Here is an 18,283-nt window from a genome sequence, read left to right as displayed (position 1 = left end):
CACGACTCAGACAAGTCCATGTTATTGTTTATAAGATGTCAAATTGAACCGAGATTATTAATACTCGGTGGGAACGCTAGCTCAACTATTCGTTGATATATTGACGAAAATATCAAAACCGCCGTCAATAGATTGACGAATAATAAAACCATCGACTCTGTCCAACCCCTAGTTGGCCATGCAATAATTTCGAATAGCCAAACACTTGAATTTTAAATGGTGTTGAAAAATAATAGTACGTGCAAGCGATATACAGGTTCTCGCTTGCTAGTCGTGCACGCTACCACTGCGCCGGCCGACCAGTTGAAAACGGGAGAGTTTTTTGTGCTACTTGTTCTAGCCTCGCTTCTAGCCATCGATAAAAGTCGCGCTAAAATCAATCAGTGAAACACATTAAATTCATGTGGATAATCACGTTGACTTTGAATAGTGCTTGTTTTGTGTAGATCTTAAGATCAATTTCAAGTGTTTTCCTCATCACTTTGAATAGTTCAAGACAGTGGGACAAATGCATGAGCAAAACACTTGAAAAGCTTGAGCCACCCGAATGACAATAATGTGTCAAAAAATACCAAAAAGTTAATCGCCCAAACACTTGCATTTGATAGTGATTTGGATTGATGTTGAAACACAAACCAATTAGATCTATGATGTGGTTTTATTCAATCATTCATGTGTTTGGGCACTTGAATAAAAAGTGTGGCGTATTTTCAGTGTAGCAATGACGTTTTGGAATTTTGACAGTTTGGAACGCATGAATTACCTCATTATCGGTTTCCCGCACGGATGATGTGGAAATTGTTGCACATGGCTAAGGCTACCAACTCTTGCTGAGCCAAAATCCGTACTCAAACCCCGATGGTTTGACACCAACTGTTGTCAAACGAACGGGTCACTTTTAAGCTTGACACCCCTTTTAAACGGAGTTCACACACACTACCAAACGTTTGTTTTGATAGTGTGCGTGAGCGCCGTGTAAAAAGTGACAGTTCGTCACTCTTTAGTTTGACCTTGACCAACCAACGGGGTACAAACTAAAAAAGTGACCAACCAGTGTACTTTACCGATATGACACCATGGTATAACAAAAACTGTCAAGGAACTACAGTTGTCGATATTGAAGAGACCGTCGAGAGAGGGAGTTATCAAATTATAGAACGGAAAATCCAAGCAATCTTCTTTAAGGGACTGAAAATTTTATTGACAGCTGGAGCAATATTGTCATCGAGAAGAGAAGCCAGAGAGTCCACTGTATTTAGATAAGTTTGGAATTTGAGAATTAAAAATATTTTTGTTAAACGTTTAAAAGTTTACGAAATGTCAAGTTTGCTTTTACGAATAATATCGCTGTTAGTGTTTTCACGAAAACATTTCTAGAGATCCTATAAATACAAGCACAACACAAGGTTTTCACAAGCCAAAATTTGATCTTTAATTTAATAAATATGTTTTGTAAGGATTTTGAAAAGAACAATCATTGACAATCAAGTTTGAACTGAGGAAAACCCGGAAAATTATGCAAGGTATCCCTTTAAAATCAAACTGACAGTTAAATAAAAATATCTAATTAGAGAAAGCTTTGGCCCAATCAAAAAAGCAATGAAATTTTTAAAAAGTTGTTAAAATTCCGTACAAATCCGTATTATGCGAAAAATTCCGGTCTGTTAAAAATCCGCGGGGAAGGTCGAAAATCCGTACGGTAAGGAAAAAATCCGTACAGTTGGTAGCCTTAGGCATGTTGAAAACTTTTTCAAGGCCAATGTATTTTTTTCATTTCATCATTCAACATTTCCCGGGAAAAAAACATTTTTTGCATAAAATTGAAGATGGGGAAGCATAACACATCTAGTTTTATGCTTTTTATTTGATTAATAATCAGAATTGGCAAATTATGTTCGAAATAGGAATTGAAAAACTAACCGCAGATTTCATCCTCGTTTTTCTCAATGTTTTGAAAAATGTGATTGGACGTTTTACAATGTTTTGCTTGAATTGTTGCTTCTTCCCATATATGTGTTCGAATTTTCTTATACAAACTTCAACGATCAATAGCGACCCTTAAACTTCAGATTTGGATCAAAATTGGCATAGTTACTTATTTTTATCTTAACCAAAAGAATCAAGCCCCCTATCTCTTAATACTTTCAAAAAAAAAATTCTTGTCACCCTAGTGTACTGGAACATAGCCGGCATAGCCCTACGTCAAAAAACCTTCTGTTTTTGTTTAATTCGTTTAATTCTAAAAACTGCAAACTGTCATTTGACACAACAAAAAGTTATGTAAAATTGTTGTTGTTTTTAGCATGCTGAGCAGATTGAACTTTAGTTATCAACTAATTTTATTAAAATGGTTACATTAATTAACTTGTTGTCAAAAATACGACCATCGTCACTGAGCATAAAACAGATCTCGATGCGACCAAGTGCACCAGTGAAACGATTCCTCCTTCCATCAACGGCACAACACGACGTCGCGAGCCGGCACTTTGCCAAACCCGCATCGAGTCCTCCACCGGCCCCGCTGCATTGCAACGTCGGAACTATTGGCCACGTCGATCACGGCAAAACGACACTGACGGCGGCCATCACCAAGGTTCTTTCGAAGAATGGGCGCGCAAACTATGTTCCCTACGATCAGATTGACCGGGCTCCGGAGGAGAAGGCTCGCGGAATCACGATCAACGCGGCCCACATCGGGTACAGTACGGAGGTAGGGTTTGCTGGAACTTTGTTCGATTAGGATGGATTAAAACAGATATAGGATTCTTTTTAGAAACGACACTACGCCCACACCGATTGTCCGGGTCATGCGGATTACGTAAAGAACATGATTTCCGGAGCGTCTCAGATGGACGGAGCGATTTTGGTGGTGGCGGCGACGGACGGTCAGATGCCTCAAACGCGGGAACATTTGCTGCTGGCGCGGCAAGTTGGGGTGGATAAAATTGTGGTTTTCATCAACAAAGCAGATCAGGTTGACGATGAAGTTCTGGAGTTGGTTGAAATTGAACTGCGCGAGCTTCTGAGTGATTTTGGGTTCGATGGAATTAACAGTCCGGTAATTGTGGGGTCAGCGCTGCAAGCCTTGCAGGGTGATCAATCTGCGCTTGGGGAACCGTCGATAATGAAGCTGCTGGACGCGATCGACAGTTACATCCCTACCCCGACGAGAGATCTGACTTCGCCGTTTTTGTTGCCGATCGATAATGCGTTCACGGTGCCTGGACGGGGAACGGTCGTGATCGGAACGCTTGCGCGAGGTACGGTCAAGAAAAATGACGACGCCGAACTGCTCGGATTTGACGAGCAGGTCAAGACTTCCGTCGGAGGACTCCAGGTGTTCAAAAAGGACGTTGGTGTGGCCAAGGCTGGCGATAACATCGGAGCGCTGCTGAGGAACGTCAAAATAACGGCCGTTCAACGCGGAATGCTGCTGTGCGCGGCCGGTTCCGAGCGCGTTTCGAACCACTTTGAAGGGACGATGTACTTGCTTGCGAAGAACGAAGGAGGACGCTCGAAACCGCTGACCTCCAAGTATATCCAGCAGCTGTTTAGCAAAACGTGGAACGTTCCCTGCCGGGTGGATCTGGCCGGACAGGAAATGTTGATGCCCGGTGACCACGGCGCGGTTCGGCTAACATTGCTGAGAAGAATGGTCATGTCCTGTGGGCAAACGTTCACGATCCGGGAGAACGGTAAGACGGTTTCAACGGGGTTGGTAACGAAGGTTCTGGACTCGGTGGATTTGCCCCAGAAAAAGCTGATCAAATTACACCTGGAAGAGCTGTGAATACAAACTAGACAGAAAGTATGTTATTCTCACAAAGTTCTTCAATTATCACAGCCCTCTTTTGGTTGAGTTTTCAATCATTTTTCTTTATTTTGCCGTCAAAATCATATTGCTGCATGCAATTGACTAGGTACAAATTAATATGACACTGAATTACACCGTTAGAAATGCAGATTGTGCTGTGGCAATCGATAATATGTATGTTCTTAGTTGGAATGAGGTAGCATGATGCTTCCGTTGACCGTGTTCTTGAGTTCCTCGATGGTGTCGGTCCAATCCATGGCAGCCAGTCTCGGAATCACGCTCGTGATAAGCTGCGTAACTTTGGTGACGTTCTTCTTGAAAGTTGCTAGCACATCCGCCACGTTCACGTTTTCGCCGCACTCTCTCCAGCAGTCGTAATCGGTGGCCATGGCAATCGCCACGTAGCATAGGCCCGCTTCCTTGGCCAGCACCACTTCCGGCACCAGTGTCATGTTCACCAGATCGGCACCCCACTGGCGGAACATTTTGCTTTCCGCTTTGCTCGAGAACCGCGGTCCTTCTATCGTAACCACCGTGCCCTTCTCGTGCACCTTAATGCCCAACTCCTTGGCCGTCTCGATAAGTACCTCGCGGCTCCGACTGCAGAACGCCGGCTCCATCGGAACGTGACAAACTCCAACGAGCGAACCGCTGCCATCGTAAAAGGTCTGCGCCCGCTTCGTGGTGCGATCGATAAACCCATCCGGAATGACAATGTCCCCCGGTGCAATGCTTTCCTGCAGTGAACCCGTCGCCGTCGACACAACCAAGTGCGTACAACCGAGCTCCTTCAACGCCCAGATATTCGCCCTGTAATTCACGTTCGACGGCATGATGGAATGGTTCCGGCCATGGCGGGCCAGCAAAACGCAGTCCACTCCGGCAATCTTGCCCTCAATCAGCACATCCGACGGGTTGCCAAACTGCGTGTTGACCACCTTCTCCGAGCGAGATTCGATGATTTGACTGTCGTCCAGTCCTGATCCTCCGATGATGCCAATCTAAACGGAAGTCACCCAATTTTAGCTGATTCAACGCTTATCACACACTCTTTCTCTTCTTACCTTGATAGTGGGACTCATGGCGTGGTTGTTTAAGTACTGAATCGAAGCAAGCCAAATCGTAACTTTAGAATGTTAATTTTTGTTGTCTCTTATCACCAAGCACCTCCTAAACTTGACTCGACTTTGTCCAAATCGGAATGAAAATTGTCAGTCAGTCGTTTTTTTGCTTCTATCTGCCCTTTCGAGATCAATCCACCTAGAAGAATCTTTTTCACCCCTATCCAATAACGCAAATGCGCTCGTATACGAGTATCACTGCTCATGTGCTGCTAACATAGAAGAACCATCAATTTTCGCCCATCATAAACCGGCTGTCAAGCAAAGGGCAAAAGGTTTTCCTCTCTCTCATTTTCCATCGCAAGCATTTTTGTTCTGTGACTAACTTTTGCCTGATCGACCACATGCGCGTTGGCCACGGCGCGGTGTAATGGTTCGGCCACAGACAAAAAGAAAATAAAAATCTACGTGATTATAATCAAGTTGTCAATATCCAAGGGACCATCGAAGAAGAGAATCATCAGTTTACAGAACGATGCAAAATGATGACTCGGTTGAAAATATTATTTTCTTGATACCCAGATATGGGAGAGAATCATGGTAACGTCCAGCAAACAAAAACAAACTAATGTCAAACACCCTTCAAAGCTTCGTTTCGCAAAGAAAAATGTCTATGCAAGCCATGGGAAAGTGAAGTTATTGACAACCGGAAGAGATTTTTAAAGCAAGTAGAATCCAAGGGGCCGTCGAGGAAGAGATCCTTCAAGCAAGAGAAAATATCGAGGAATGACGAGAATTGCAGTATGCAGATTGAAGGGACTGAAGAATTCATCGATAGATGGAGCTATATTGATATCGAGAAGATCGACAGCCAGAGAGTCGACTGTATAAGAATAGGGTCCCTTGGAACGAGCTGTCAAGAAGAACATTTTCTGTCACAAGGCCGCGATGTTATTTTTTTTTTGACAAAGAACTTTTTTGATTTAAAAATCCATTTTAAATTCTTTGCAGTCGTACCCAAAGTCATTTTACTCTGTCAAGGAGTTACATACATGTCCATCTGCAAAAATGTCTGAGGTTGGTATGAGCACACACCTAAAAAAATTAAAATCTGTTTTCAGTGCATCAAAATATACATTGTCATCTATTCACAAAACTAGTTTGAAGACATTTGGTTGCATAGTTGCCGAGATATAGCTGTTTGAATTTAACAGTTCTAGCAAACATTGTAACAGGGCCGAAGCCGAAGTGTAAACAAAGAGTCTATTCTGCTCGTTCCTAATGTCGTTAAACCGGTTCATATTGCATGAGGAAGCCCCATTTTCAAAAAGTTTATTTAAACAAAAGATAAAAATATTTTTTGTGAGTTTTTGATTTCTGTATTTTTTGAAAAAGTAAACTTTAAAAATCGAGCTGAATCATGCTGTCATGCACATGAGATATGTCTAGATGTCTGGATATGGGGTGAAGACCCCAAATTTCAGCCAGTTTGGCCAGGAAATCGTGCAGGGGGTGTTCCTAATGTCAATTGTTTTTATTGTCACCCTAATGGGTATTCAAAAGACCGTTCCAACTAGTCTAAGAGGTTGAAGATCTGACAAATCTAAAAAAAAGTTATAAAAACTTAAGTGTTTATTATACATATATATTATATATTTTTTGGAGCCGAATCCAAGATATTTTTAAAAATACAAACATTGTCGTGCAACCTACCGTTAGATGCATTACCTACCATAAGACCTTTTTAGCGAGTCCGAAAGATTTAAGGTCTGATAACCCTGTCAAAATTAATAAGCATTTCAGTGTAATATGAACACTTTATTGAAATCGGAACTCAGAGATTTGGATAAATAAATAAAGACGGATTAAATAAATTTCTTAAAAAAAGAAGTTTTGTTTAAAATTTTCAGGTAAACTTTTTTTCTGACAACTTTGGGTTACTGGTCAACTATTGAAAAAACAGTGGTTTATGTAAAAGCAAAGCAATCCACTTTAACGACCCCCGGGTCTTTTGTGGTCTCTGTTGCAAGCTTCTGCTCATTTCTAGGCGTCCGAAGGTTATGTGTGGTGAGTCACCCAAAACCTCTTTTACGCAAATGGACCGACGCTTTACTTCCCCATCCGATAGAAGGCCAGGAGGATAAGGCGGGTATCGAACCCGCGCCCCATAGCAACTTAGGGATCGGCAGCCGAAGCCGCTAACCATCGCGCCACTCGTGGTTTTTGTGTGGTTTATGTAACGAGTTGCAAAATGGAAATTTTTCCAGCTCAAGTCGTACAATTATTGAAAGAAGCTTGCCGATTTGGACGAATGCTGAAATAATCTCATTTAGCAGCAAGTTACATTTTATGCAATTCCAGAATTCGAATGTAAAATGAGTGACTTCCTAAAAAAATGCTTATAAAATCGGAGTTGAAAAGATATAGTTTTCACCATAAATTTTTAAACTAAAATATCATACCAAAAGCATCTGAGGGTTAAACAAACTGCGGTGTTGTCCACCAGCAATGCAGCGGTGTGATGACGGGTCCCATTTTTGACTCGGTCGGCCTGTCAACTTTGCGAAAAAACTAAAAGGGAAAACGTAAACACATCTTATGGCCGAAGTTTTACTGGTCGGCTAACTTAATTAATGTAGAACAATAATAAATTAAACAATAAAACTGATAGTTAGGCCGTCGTCCACATTTTTAGTGATTAAGGATATTTTGTTAGACAGTGTATTGTGCGTAGCTCGAAGCGTAAAAGTGCGATTCAAAAAAGATAAAATTGGAATTGAGTATCCATATAGTGCAGCAACATGGTCGATCCAAATTTAATTGAAATAAACGAAATAAAAGGATTTATCACCTTCCTGCAGAGCGTAAGTGTGATGAACCGTTTGAACTTTCCCTTAAAAGTGGCCAAACCAGTTTCAAACCCCAAGCGACGACACGCATAAGAAGATTTCGCGAAACTCGAAACTTGCAACAAGGTCTCGGGCTTGCTTTTGCAATGAATCAGAACACACAAAAGGAGAGGGTTTTAAAATAAGTTACAGCAGCAGTTCTTGCTTCCACCAGTCAAGGTTTCACGCAGCTTGTATTGTTTTTAACTGTGCAAATTTTGTTCTCTCTTCCAAATTCCAGATCGACTGGTTCGACCCGTGGCTTATCGGGCTGATAGCCTTCCACATTTGCATAACATCAACGGCACTGTTGACCAGAAATTGCGGAAATTTTCAAGTGTTTCTGTTTCTAGTCTTGCGTAAGTATATATAACAAAACAAATAACGCATCACGAACCATTTCCTCAAAAAAAAACAACAACAACAAATTTCAGTGCTGATGGTTTACTTCTCCGAAAGCATAAACGAGTATGCCGCCGTGAATTGGAGGATTTTTTCCAAGCAGCAGTACTTTGACGATAAGGGATTGTTCATATCACTCGTGTTTTCAGTGCCAATTCTGCTCAACTGCATGCTGATGGTTGTAAGTATAGCGTGTCTAGTCAAAAGTAGAGCGGATTTTAATTTAAAACAATCTCAGGGAAATATCCATTCGAGATTTCTAATATGATACCAGCCTTGGATTACAAAAAATACAAGAATTACCAATTGGACCTCAAGCAAGCAAGACTGCCTCCACATGCCGACAGTTTTTATTTTTTTTAAATGTACAATTCGTCACAAAAAAAGGCATTTTAAGCCATACTAGTTAGGTACTTTAGGGTGGGAAGGTAAGCAATAAGATCGTACTGTATGGTTTCATAACCATTGATTTGTACGTAAACTGGATTTCTTTGTGGTTCCGGTGTACATGCTTGGTTTGAGTTTTTTTTCTTTATTTCTTGTTCATTACCTTTTGTACATACATACTTTAACTATCGTAACTGGGGCCAAAGAAGACAGCAAACACATTAAAAACAAAAAAAAAATATATTTGAGTGTTGATTTCGACTATAACCAACAGACAAATTACAATTATTGATTACAAACAGCTAAAACAGCTGTCCTCACTCGCCCTGGTTAAGGATATCTATCATTAAATGTTTGGCCACATTTGAAGCTCAAATAAGCCTGCAACCAAAAAAAAAAAAACATGAAAAAAATAATTACGTTATTTCGATCTATGAAATTGAAAAATACATATACAGTATGTAAAAAAAGTATTTACACCACTCGGGCACTATGCACAATTTGTGAAGAACCATGTAAACAATTTAAAGTTTGACGGAAACCTAGTACTACGTTTTGTTCAGAAACTCATGCCAAACATTTTGCTACAAAAAGCTCATGAAAAGATGATTTCTATAAAAAGTTATATAATAAATACTATTACAGAAATCAAAAAAGGTACAAAAAAAGTTTTTACACCTTTCGAAAAATTAACATAAATAATGTTATTTGTTGACAAATCACCATTAATCCAGTTTCCCAACTCCACATAGGCATCCTTGACTGATTAAAAAAATAATTTGGATTGAATATAAAGTTTACTAATTACTTAGTATAAAAGTTTGTATAACTCTGGAAATTCTATATAAAACTTATCTGAACTTAATTTTGCAAACTTTCAATCTAACTAAATGTCAATATATTACCATAGAATTGCTAAATAAACATTCTGGAGGGGGTATAACACCGTTTTGGGGGTCTTCGAGGGGTGTAAATACTTTTTTTACATATGTACTGTACATATCAGTTTAATTTATTATTTAAGATTACAGATATTTTTTCATTTTTCGGGACGAGATTTGCGTGACTATGCCTTCTATCGGATGGTAAAGTAAAACGTCGGTCCATTTGCCTAAAAGAGGTTTTGGTTGAGTCACCACACATCATAACCTTCGGACGCCTAGAACTGAGTACACAAAAAAACCGGGGGTCGTTAAAGTGATTGCTTTGCTTTTTTGGCGTCGCAGAACTCGAATTTGATGTTAAAAGCACGCCAATTTAAAATGCACCAAAAACATACAAATTTATGAATTCAGTGTACTGCCCACCATTGAAAAAACGGCTAATATCCACTTTTGGCAAAAACGAGATATTAGCACCAGGTGGTAGAGGACGTTCCAACGCATCTTCTGGAACTTGAATTTTACTGAAATAGTGTCTAGACTTGGCTGCCGATGCGAAAAACCAAACGGCTAATATGCCACTCTTATGGGAAATTACCTTGACGGAGATTTTGTGTCAAACACTAAAACGCGTTTTTCTCGGAATACTTGATTTGGCATAATAGCCGAATTTTCAATTATGGGCAGTGTAGTAGGCATACGCTTTGTGGGAAGTTCCATTAACCCTCTACTGTTCAATTTTTTTTTCGAATGTTTTTATTTTTCCCGTGTTCAGAAGGTAATTTTGAGCAACTCTGTTCTACGAAAAACATTACTTCTCTTGTTTTATGTTTTTCTTATTTCATTTTTGGTTAATTTGCATTCATCTTGTTTAGTTTATGTTTGTTTTTGGTAGTATTTGGCCTATTCTACCACCTCCTATCATTACATTTTGCCTATCTCATTTTTTCATGTTGATGCAGTCACTTTTTATTTTTTTTTGCTTGTTTTTCACATTTTCTGCTATAAAATGGCACCATTATCATTTGAATTTAAAAAAAGTGCGTAAAGGCATACGTGGTGATTATTGCATTCGATCGTAATTTCTCGACTCACGATCGAGATTTCTCGATAGTAAGATTACGACATACCATCGACAAAAAAAATTAAAGATTTCAACCATTTTAAAAAATTTAAAAAGATAAAAAATATGAAAAATACAAAACTTTAAATAAAATCCAATCCAATAACTTTTTAAATTTCAAAAAAAGTATCAATGGCGAAAGAATGGGGTGATTTTCAAACCTGATAAGGGCGTTTGAGAGGGCGTTTATAAAACATTAGCAAAAGAAACAGAACACTAACAACACTCGATTATCCGAAGGCCTCGCAAAAATTTCACTTCGGATAATCGAATCACGAAAAACTTTTTTTTTTTTTTCGTTGTTCAATTTTTGATTGTCGAGCTACAGTGAATTAAATTTTTGCAATGCAAGATGGCGGTGATGTAATATTTGAAAAATGCATTTTATTATTACATAGGGGTCATTCCATCTCAACTGTGCACGAAAAAGTGCAAATTTGAAAATTACCCTCTCCGATCCTGCTCAAATTTGGCAGAGCTGTTAATACTATCAAAACATGCAAGAATCCCAAATTTCATCAAAATCGGACCACCCCCTCAATTTTTGTACCTCCCCAAAAAATCGACTTTTTGGCGATTTTTGACCAAACCTTCAAGATTCAAACGACGATAACTCAGGAACCACAAATCTTAGAGGGTCGGTCTTGGACTCAATTTTGAAGGAAATTGGACGTAGAATCAATTTCTGTGGTCAAATTTTTGATTAATTTATTTTTTCTACCTGTATTGCGCAATTGAAAACTTTAAACGGCCGTATCTCAAAACACCCCAACTTATATTTTTAATTTGACCTCACCATCGTGTTCCCGGCCAATTTTACATAAGAATCACTTATCGACAAAAAGGAATATGTTTCGTTCCAGAGATATCGAATTTTAAAGTTTTGTGTTTTCGAGATTACCTACATCAGCTTCATTCGCCGCATCTGCTAGAAGCACACAGGCGGGCTGATCAATAACTGCTACCTGGTGTTCTAGGAGATGATTAATTTAATTTATATTTTCATAATTTTACGCAAATATTTATTCAAATGGCTAATAGGGGAAATTCTGGTATGTTTGGCAGGTTAAGTCCTCGCTCCTAGTTTCGTCCAATTTGCTCACTATTTAAACAACAAATTTTGCAAAACTTTTGATAGAAACTTGCTTGTTCACTTCTTATAGAGCTATTTATCACTCGATTTCAGTTGAAAACGCTTTTAATCAGCTGTAATTGAATGCCAAAGCGCTGATATGGCAACATAAGAGGAACGCTGGAATTAGATGCTGTTCCCCTACTTGATCAATCTGTTTTTGTGAAAGGAATATTTATTGGGTTATTTTACGTGTTGCTAACCGTTTTAGAGTACCTCTGAGGCCATGACTAGGGCCTTCATCATGAGCGGTAGCAAAATAGTGCCATTCAGCAAAAACCCCAAAACCTGCTTTATTATTATTATTATTATAGTTCATTATTGACACTTTACCATAATTTGGCAAATCCTATTTTTGGTTTAAAAGATTGATCATATTAAATCAATTTTAATATTGTGAGCCAGCTCCATTTGATTAAAAGAATCCAAGAATGATGTAAGAAAAAAAAATACTGTTGTTCGGACGGTGTCGAAATCATCGCAACTAAATTTGGGGAATTAGCCGCTTTGCAGCAGATCAAACTTTGTGATTTTCTTACATTTTTCAGTTTTATACTTTCCAGAAATCCTTTTCCTACTCCTTGTGATCATCCTTCACTAGAGTACAACGTATCAACAAATTTTATTCATTTTAATTCATATTTTTTACTCAATAATGTATCGTGCACTTATTGTTCAGTGTTACTAACAAGATTAATTGCATTTTCCTGCTCGCTTCGTCGGAATCCAATTCTGCCCTTTACTGTGTGTCGTTATTGCTCTGTCCTGTGGGTTGGCACAGAAATTCATTTCATTAATTTTTTGAGCAGATATTTCGCGATTATTCGCGATTAAACTTCAGTTTCCGACAGTGTTATACAGTTAATTTTTGCCCAATTTGGTAAAGATTATTTATGATGAAATATTATTTCAATAAATGACCAGGTAGCAGTTATTGATCGGCCCGCCTGTGTGCTTCCAGCAGATGCAGCGAATGAAGCTCATGTAGGCAATCTCGAAAACACACAACTTTAAAATTCGATATCTCTGGAACGAAACATATTCATTTCTGTCGATAAGTGATTCTTATGTAAAATTGGCCAGGGAACACGATGGTGAGGTCAAATAAAAAAAATAAGTTGGGGTGTTTTGAGATACGGCCATTTAAAGTTTTCAATTGCGCAATACAGGTAGAATAAAATAAATTAATCGACATTTTGATCACGGAAATGGATTCTACGTCCAATTTCCTTCAAAATTGAGTCTAAGACCGACCCTCTAAGATTTGTAGTTCCTGAGTTATCGTCGTTTGAAACTTGAAGGTTTGGTCAAAAATCGCCAAAAAGTCGATTTTTTGAGGAGGTACAAAAATGGAGGGGGTGGTCCGATTTGGATGAAATTCGGGATTCTTGCATGTTTTGATAGTATCAACAGCTCTGCCAAATTTGAGCTGGATCGGAGAGGGTAATTTTCAAATGCTGTTCCGCTTCAGATGGAATGACCCATAGGCTATTACTATTGAAATTTGATAAAAACCGGGGTCGAAGAATTCGAATTTGAATTTTAAAACAAGAAAGAGAAGAAACAAAAAAAAATGGTTCGTAATTCTACTATCCGAATTTCCATACAAACCTTCGAAAAATCGAACTACGGATAATCCAAATTTCGGAATTTTTGTATTTTTTTTGGTTATTTGAAATTTTGGATTTTTTTTTATTATTTAAAAGTTTAAATTTTTTTTGAACTTTTTGAAATGTAAAAAAATGAAATCTAAATTTTTGAAATTTTTAGAAATATTTAAAAATTTTGATTATTTTTGAATTTTTAATTTTTTTAATTTTTTTGAATTTTTAAGATTTTTGAAATTTTTTAATTTTTTTAATTTTTTAAAATTTTTAAAAAATTTAAAAATTTAAATTTTTTAAAAAATTTTGAATTTTTTGAATTTTTTTAAATTTTTTGAATTTTTAAAAATTTTGAAGTTTTTGAAGTTTTTAAAAATTTTGAAATTTTTTAAAATTTTTGAAATTTTTGAACTAACTCTTACATCCAAATGTAATCTTGGGTTCACCAAATTTATAGTCTCATCTTTCATTAGCAGTAGAGATGCGTTTCAATGTCATCCATTGAGATAACAACGCATTGAAGCAATCATTTGCTTTAGATGTGACAACGGTTTTGAAGAATCATGTTACCGAAGTCAAAAAGAATTATTATTACATACTAAATAGAAAAAAAAAGTCAAAAGCCGACATGGATTTGTGTAGCATACATGAAATTAGATTTTAGAAAAAATTTGATCGAATCTTTTTTCACAATTTCATCGAAAAAGTTTAAAGGATTATAATATGATTAACATAAACTATCACAGAATGTTGTGCATACAGTTTTATTAATTGGCAAAATTAACAAATCAACGCTTAATCATTGGCTTCGAAACTACAATAGTTTTTACAAATCTGGATTTTTTTTAAAAAAAAGGTCCAATAAACCAAATTTCCAGTTTTTGCCTTTTGGGTGTTTTTGAAACCGTCTTGAATCAGGGGTATTGAAAAACACCCAAAAAGCAAAAACTGAAAATTTGGTATAATGGACCTTTTCAAAACAACTCCAGAAATAAACTTATCCTGCTTTACAGGGAAGCTGGCTCTACCAATCGACGCAGATGATGGCCCGCCTCAAAACTGCCCAGCTGCGACAGCAAATTCGCCAGTCAAACAGCCGCCAAAGGATAAAGGAGGACCACCAGGATTGAATCACGTTGCATTGAACCACAACCCCAAGACCCAAACAAAAGCTTTATCAAAAAAATGACTTTTATCACCGGAAAGAGGGAAAAGGAGGGGAGAAATGTTGTGATGGGAATTGTTACATCACTACTTACTAGTAGGGCGATAGTTGAACGTACTTGCACGTACATATTAACTTAGTCAGACAACATTAAACACAACAACACCACCCACACATACATACACACGTACACATAGCCTTTCTGAGTGTAACCACGTCGGAATCTTTAGGTGTCGGAGTGCAACTTGTTTTATTTGCCGCTGAATGTTTGTCTAAATCTCACGCAATGTCTAAACATTTATTTTTGAAACAAAAAAAAACACAATTTCCACCAAAAGACACAGTTTAGAGAGCAAAAGATCTTCTTTGAATGTCGTGGATAAGCAACGTATTGTGATGGTTTAAATTTGTAAAAGAGATAAACTATTGATGAAACATTAAACGATTTTAAACTTTAGTTGTAAGATTTTTATTTTTTTTAAGACAGGAAGATACAACATGAAAAGAGTTAAAACTAACAAATGTTTTTTTCGTGTAGTAAGAAATTGTTCATCTCCAGATTCTTTTTTCAGTACATTTACGTTGTTGCGTCAAAGCCGCATATTAATTTTTAACTAAAAAAAATACTGACCGTCGCAATTTTTGATTTGTATTGTACAGCATGGTCAAATAGCATTAATTTGATTTTCAGCATAAAAACAAACAATCAATGACTATAAAATTACACAAATACACAGCGGGATTATATCCAAGAATCGGTGCCAGAAGTTTGGTCACAAAGTGTGATTTAGAGGGGTGTAATCAAGGGGTACTACGGCAGGTAGGGAGTAAACAATTGGATGTTTGAATAATAAATTAGGTGGAATAAACACTCATTTACACACAGGTTACGCGTTGTACTATTATTGTTTGATGACCGGCCCTTCTAGAAAATAAAGTTAATTAGATACCAACGCATATGAAAACATAGCCTCTTGGTAACCTTCGCTTTTTAAAATATAAATTTGGTTTCTGGGGTTTGTGACAGCTTTGGTCCAGACACGGTCAAAACGCCATTTTAAGTTTTCATACGACTTTTTCAATAGTTAAGCTAGATTTTTGGAACTTTTTACTATTTTTCCCAAATAGCCAAACTCATCACCTTTCTTTTGCGTCTAAGACAGCTAAAATCGGATGAAATGGCGCGGAGATATGATTTTTAGAAAAAAGTGGTTTTTGCGAAAAATGACGAAAATTGCCATTTTTTGAACCACCCTAGCACGATGTAGGCCACCCTAATGGCCAAACAAAAAAATACGGGTCTAATTATTTTGGCCAAGGAACCCCCAGAAAAATTTTGAGCCCGATCGGAGAACTTTTTTTTTGGTTTAGGCTCTTTTCAAATGGAATTGCTGTATGAGTATAAATATAGCTGTTTTCATGTTAAAAGTACCAATAATGCTGAAGCCGTAAGAATTTATAATTAATCAAAACTATAGTTAATTGTACTTAACTGAAGCACCATAATTGCAGTTTGAAATGATATTTTATAATAATAAATCAATAACAAAACATTTTTTTCCAAAAAACATGCGTGGTTTTATCAGCAACTGTAAACAATTCTATTGTTTAGTTTCGGTCAACCATTTATGTAATTAATATGGAAAAATTTGCATCAAGATTACTTTTTTTAAATTATTTTTATGTTTACAGTGGTTTTCGAGACGTTTTTTCTGATCTTTTTCGGAAATAAATGTGTTTAAATGTCTGTTTGGATTTTTGTTGTTCAAAGCCAAATTTGTTAACAAAAAATATTTGTTTATGATGAAAAGTGAGCAAAATCCATCTTTTATTCATTATATCTATCATTAGACCTACACCATGCATCAAAACATCAAATATCGGTTAAATTTGGTATAAGAATAACAGTTTGCCTATAGTGGACCCGGGTCCACAATCGGATTATGGACCCGGGTCCACTATAGGAAAAGGGGGTCCACAACAGGCAAAAAAAACTTTTTTTTCAATTGGCTATTTTTCTGCTCAAAAACAAATAACTGATGAAACAAATAGTCAAAATTGTTCAAATGACTTCAGGTTTCATTGTTTTGTACAAAGGGTTATGAAAAAGTGCTTAAAATATTGAAAAATTGTGAAAAATGTGCTTCGGCTCTACTAGGGGGTCCACTAATGGTTAAAATACCCTAAGAACGGGCTTTGACCGATCTTATGCACTAGGTTCCCGACGAACACGCACTGCCCTTACACCTACATCTCACCCTTGCTCTGAGTCAGTACGAGCAGCACGCTAGAACATGCTTTGAGTGTTCGTGCCAGGCATGCACACCTTCTTTTCCGGTTACGCATTTTAACTCGGCCGAGGGTGGTACATTACGTAGGGTTTGATGTAAGTATAAGCGCCTAACCATTTATAGTGTGCCTATCAATTTTCATTAAAGCAAAAACTGTTTTATTTTTAGTTTGAATTCAAAAACTAATTGTTATTTTACTGAGTATTGTTTTCTCCTGAAATCTTTCCTAGTGTTGAGTCGTGTTTATATGTTGCTATTTCTTTTGTCGCGGTGTTTTGTTACAATTTTTGGTCCTAAGCATGTTATAAAAGTTTACCAAAAATACAATAGTAATATTTGTGTTAATCCTTTAACCATTCCATAAATTGAGTAAGGGCTCAAACCTCACTTGTTTGAAAAAAGGGTGAAGATTGAAAACAATTGACAGTAAAAGATAATTTATTTTATAAAAATCAAGTATCAATAGTAAGAGAATGATGAGCGTATTTTGAAGAATAGAAATGAGAAGCTAGATGTATTAGATGTAAAATTAGACAATAGTTAATAAAAAGAGATACAAAACAAGCTTAGATTATAGTAATGATAATTTATAGGACAGATAAAGAATTATTCAAATAAATAAATTTGCAATAAAATCAAAAAAGATTAGGCGAATGATAAATAGACTTGATATTACTAGTACATTAAGGAAAAGTATATTTTAAGGAAAAAAAAACAAAACAAAGTTTGTTACAGCAGTATCAATTGATAGAAAAGAGTGGAAAAGCTTTGAGAGATAAGAGAATCAAAAGTTAGTAAAATTAAAATCAAATGTTGGATATTAAATAAAAGAATCAGTGAAGAATTGGGAATCAGAAGAGCATAATAAAAATAGGAGATAGGTGGTAGCTGAGAATGAAGAGAAGAGAAACCCCGTTGTGCGATGTTTCAGGTACATCCACAACAGTTGACTCAACATACTGCGAATCAAAACAATACCGTCTACAATCACAAATTACTTCCCTTTCCCACATTGTTGCGCCCCTTTCTTTTAGCCGTCTCGACTCTGACCCGCGGTGGTCAAAGGTTTACGATCCGTTTCCACAGGCCACCAGCTAGGTCATCATGAAAACCAAGCCAACGTGGAGGTAAGAAAATATGACACTTGCAAGGAACCAGAGCTATACTGTTCTGATCAAGATAATTCGGATGATCTAACAGAACTACGGATGTAGTTAGTTACGCTCCTTCCAGGATGTTCCTTACGTGGACGTCAACCGAAGAGCACGCAACAAGGTCAGTGCCATTGCATGCTCTTAGGTATCAATCCTTGGCCTGCAACACCCAAACAGAAAATTTTGTTTAAAAAAATGTACTTTGACAAAGAAACTCGTACATTATGACAGTTTGCCTGCTTCGCTAGAGTAATCTACGTGCGTATGTGTTGCGTTTACGTACACGAATATATAGTGAGGTTAAATTTTATCAGACAGCAAAACCAAAGGGTGTGCGTACGCGAAACGTCATAAAGCTCTCTTATTTGGTAGAATTTGGAG

At 37.1% G+C, this 18,283-nt stretch overlaps 3 protein-coding genes across 3 annotated transcripts; 2 read left to right on the top strand and 1 right to left on the bottom strand.

Annotated features, from left to right (window-relative positions):
- The first annotated feature begins 2,281 nt into the window (after positions 1-2,281).
- On the top strand, positions 2,282-3,811 carry LOC6033507 (elongation factor Tu). Its single transcript, XM_001843896.2, has 2 exons — positions 2,282-2,710; positions 2,774-3,811. The coding sequence occupies exons 1-2, from the start codon at positions 2,348-2,350 to the stop codon at positions 3,788-3,790; spliced, it is 1,380 nt and encodes a 459-aa protein (XP_001843948.2). The 5' UTR covers positions 2,282-2,347; the 3' UTR covers positions 3,791-3,811.
- Positions 3,812-3,849: 38 nt separating this feature from the next.
- Positions 3,850-5,145, bottom strand: LOC6033506 (S-methyl-5'-thioadenosine phosphorylase). The gene is made up of 2 exons (XM_001843895.2): positions 4,879-5,145; positions 3,850-4,815 (listed from the first exon to the last, which is right to left on the bottom strand). Exons 1-2 carry the CDS (start codon positions 4,894-4,896, stop codon positions 3,997-3,999), a joined length of 837 nt encoding a protein of 278 aa, XP_001843947.2. The 5' UTR covers positions 4,897-5,145; the 3' UTR covers positions 3,850-3,996.
- A 2,284-nt stretch (positions 5,146-7,429) lies between these two features.
- LOC6033504 (transmembrane protein 18) lies at positions 7,430-15,345 on the top strand. The gene is made up of 4 exons (XM_001843893.2): positions 7,430-7,739; positions 8,005-8,122; positions 8,198-8,346; positions 14,306-15,345. The coding sequence occupies exons 1-4, from the start codon at positions 7,677-7,679 to the stop codon at positions 14,420-14,422; spliced, it is 447 nt and encodes a 148-aa protein (XP_001843945.1). The 5' UTR covers positions 7,430-7,676; the 3' UTR covers positions 14,423-15,345.
- Positions 15,346-18,283: the final 2,938 nt, after the last annotated feature.

Source organism: Culex quinquefasciatus, chromosome 3 (assembly GCF_015732765.1).
Source record: "Culex quinquefasciatus strain JHB chromosome 3, VPISU_Cqui_1.0_pri_paternal, whole genome shotgun sequence".
NCBI lineage: Eukaryota > Metazoa > Arthropoda > Insecta > Diptera > Culicidae > Culex > Culex quinquefasciatus.
The sequence above is the reverse complement of the archived record's forward strand: the minus strand, read 5'-3'. Positions and strand labels throughout refer to the sequence as shown.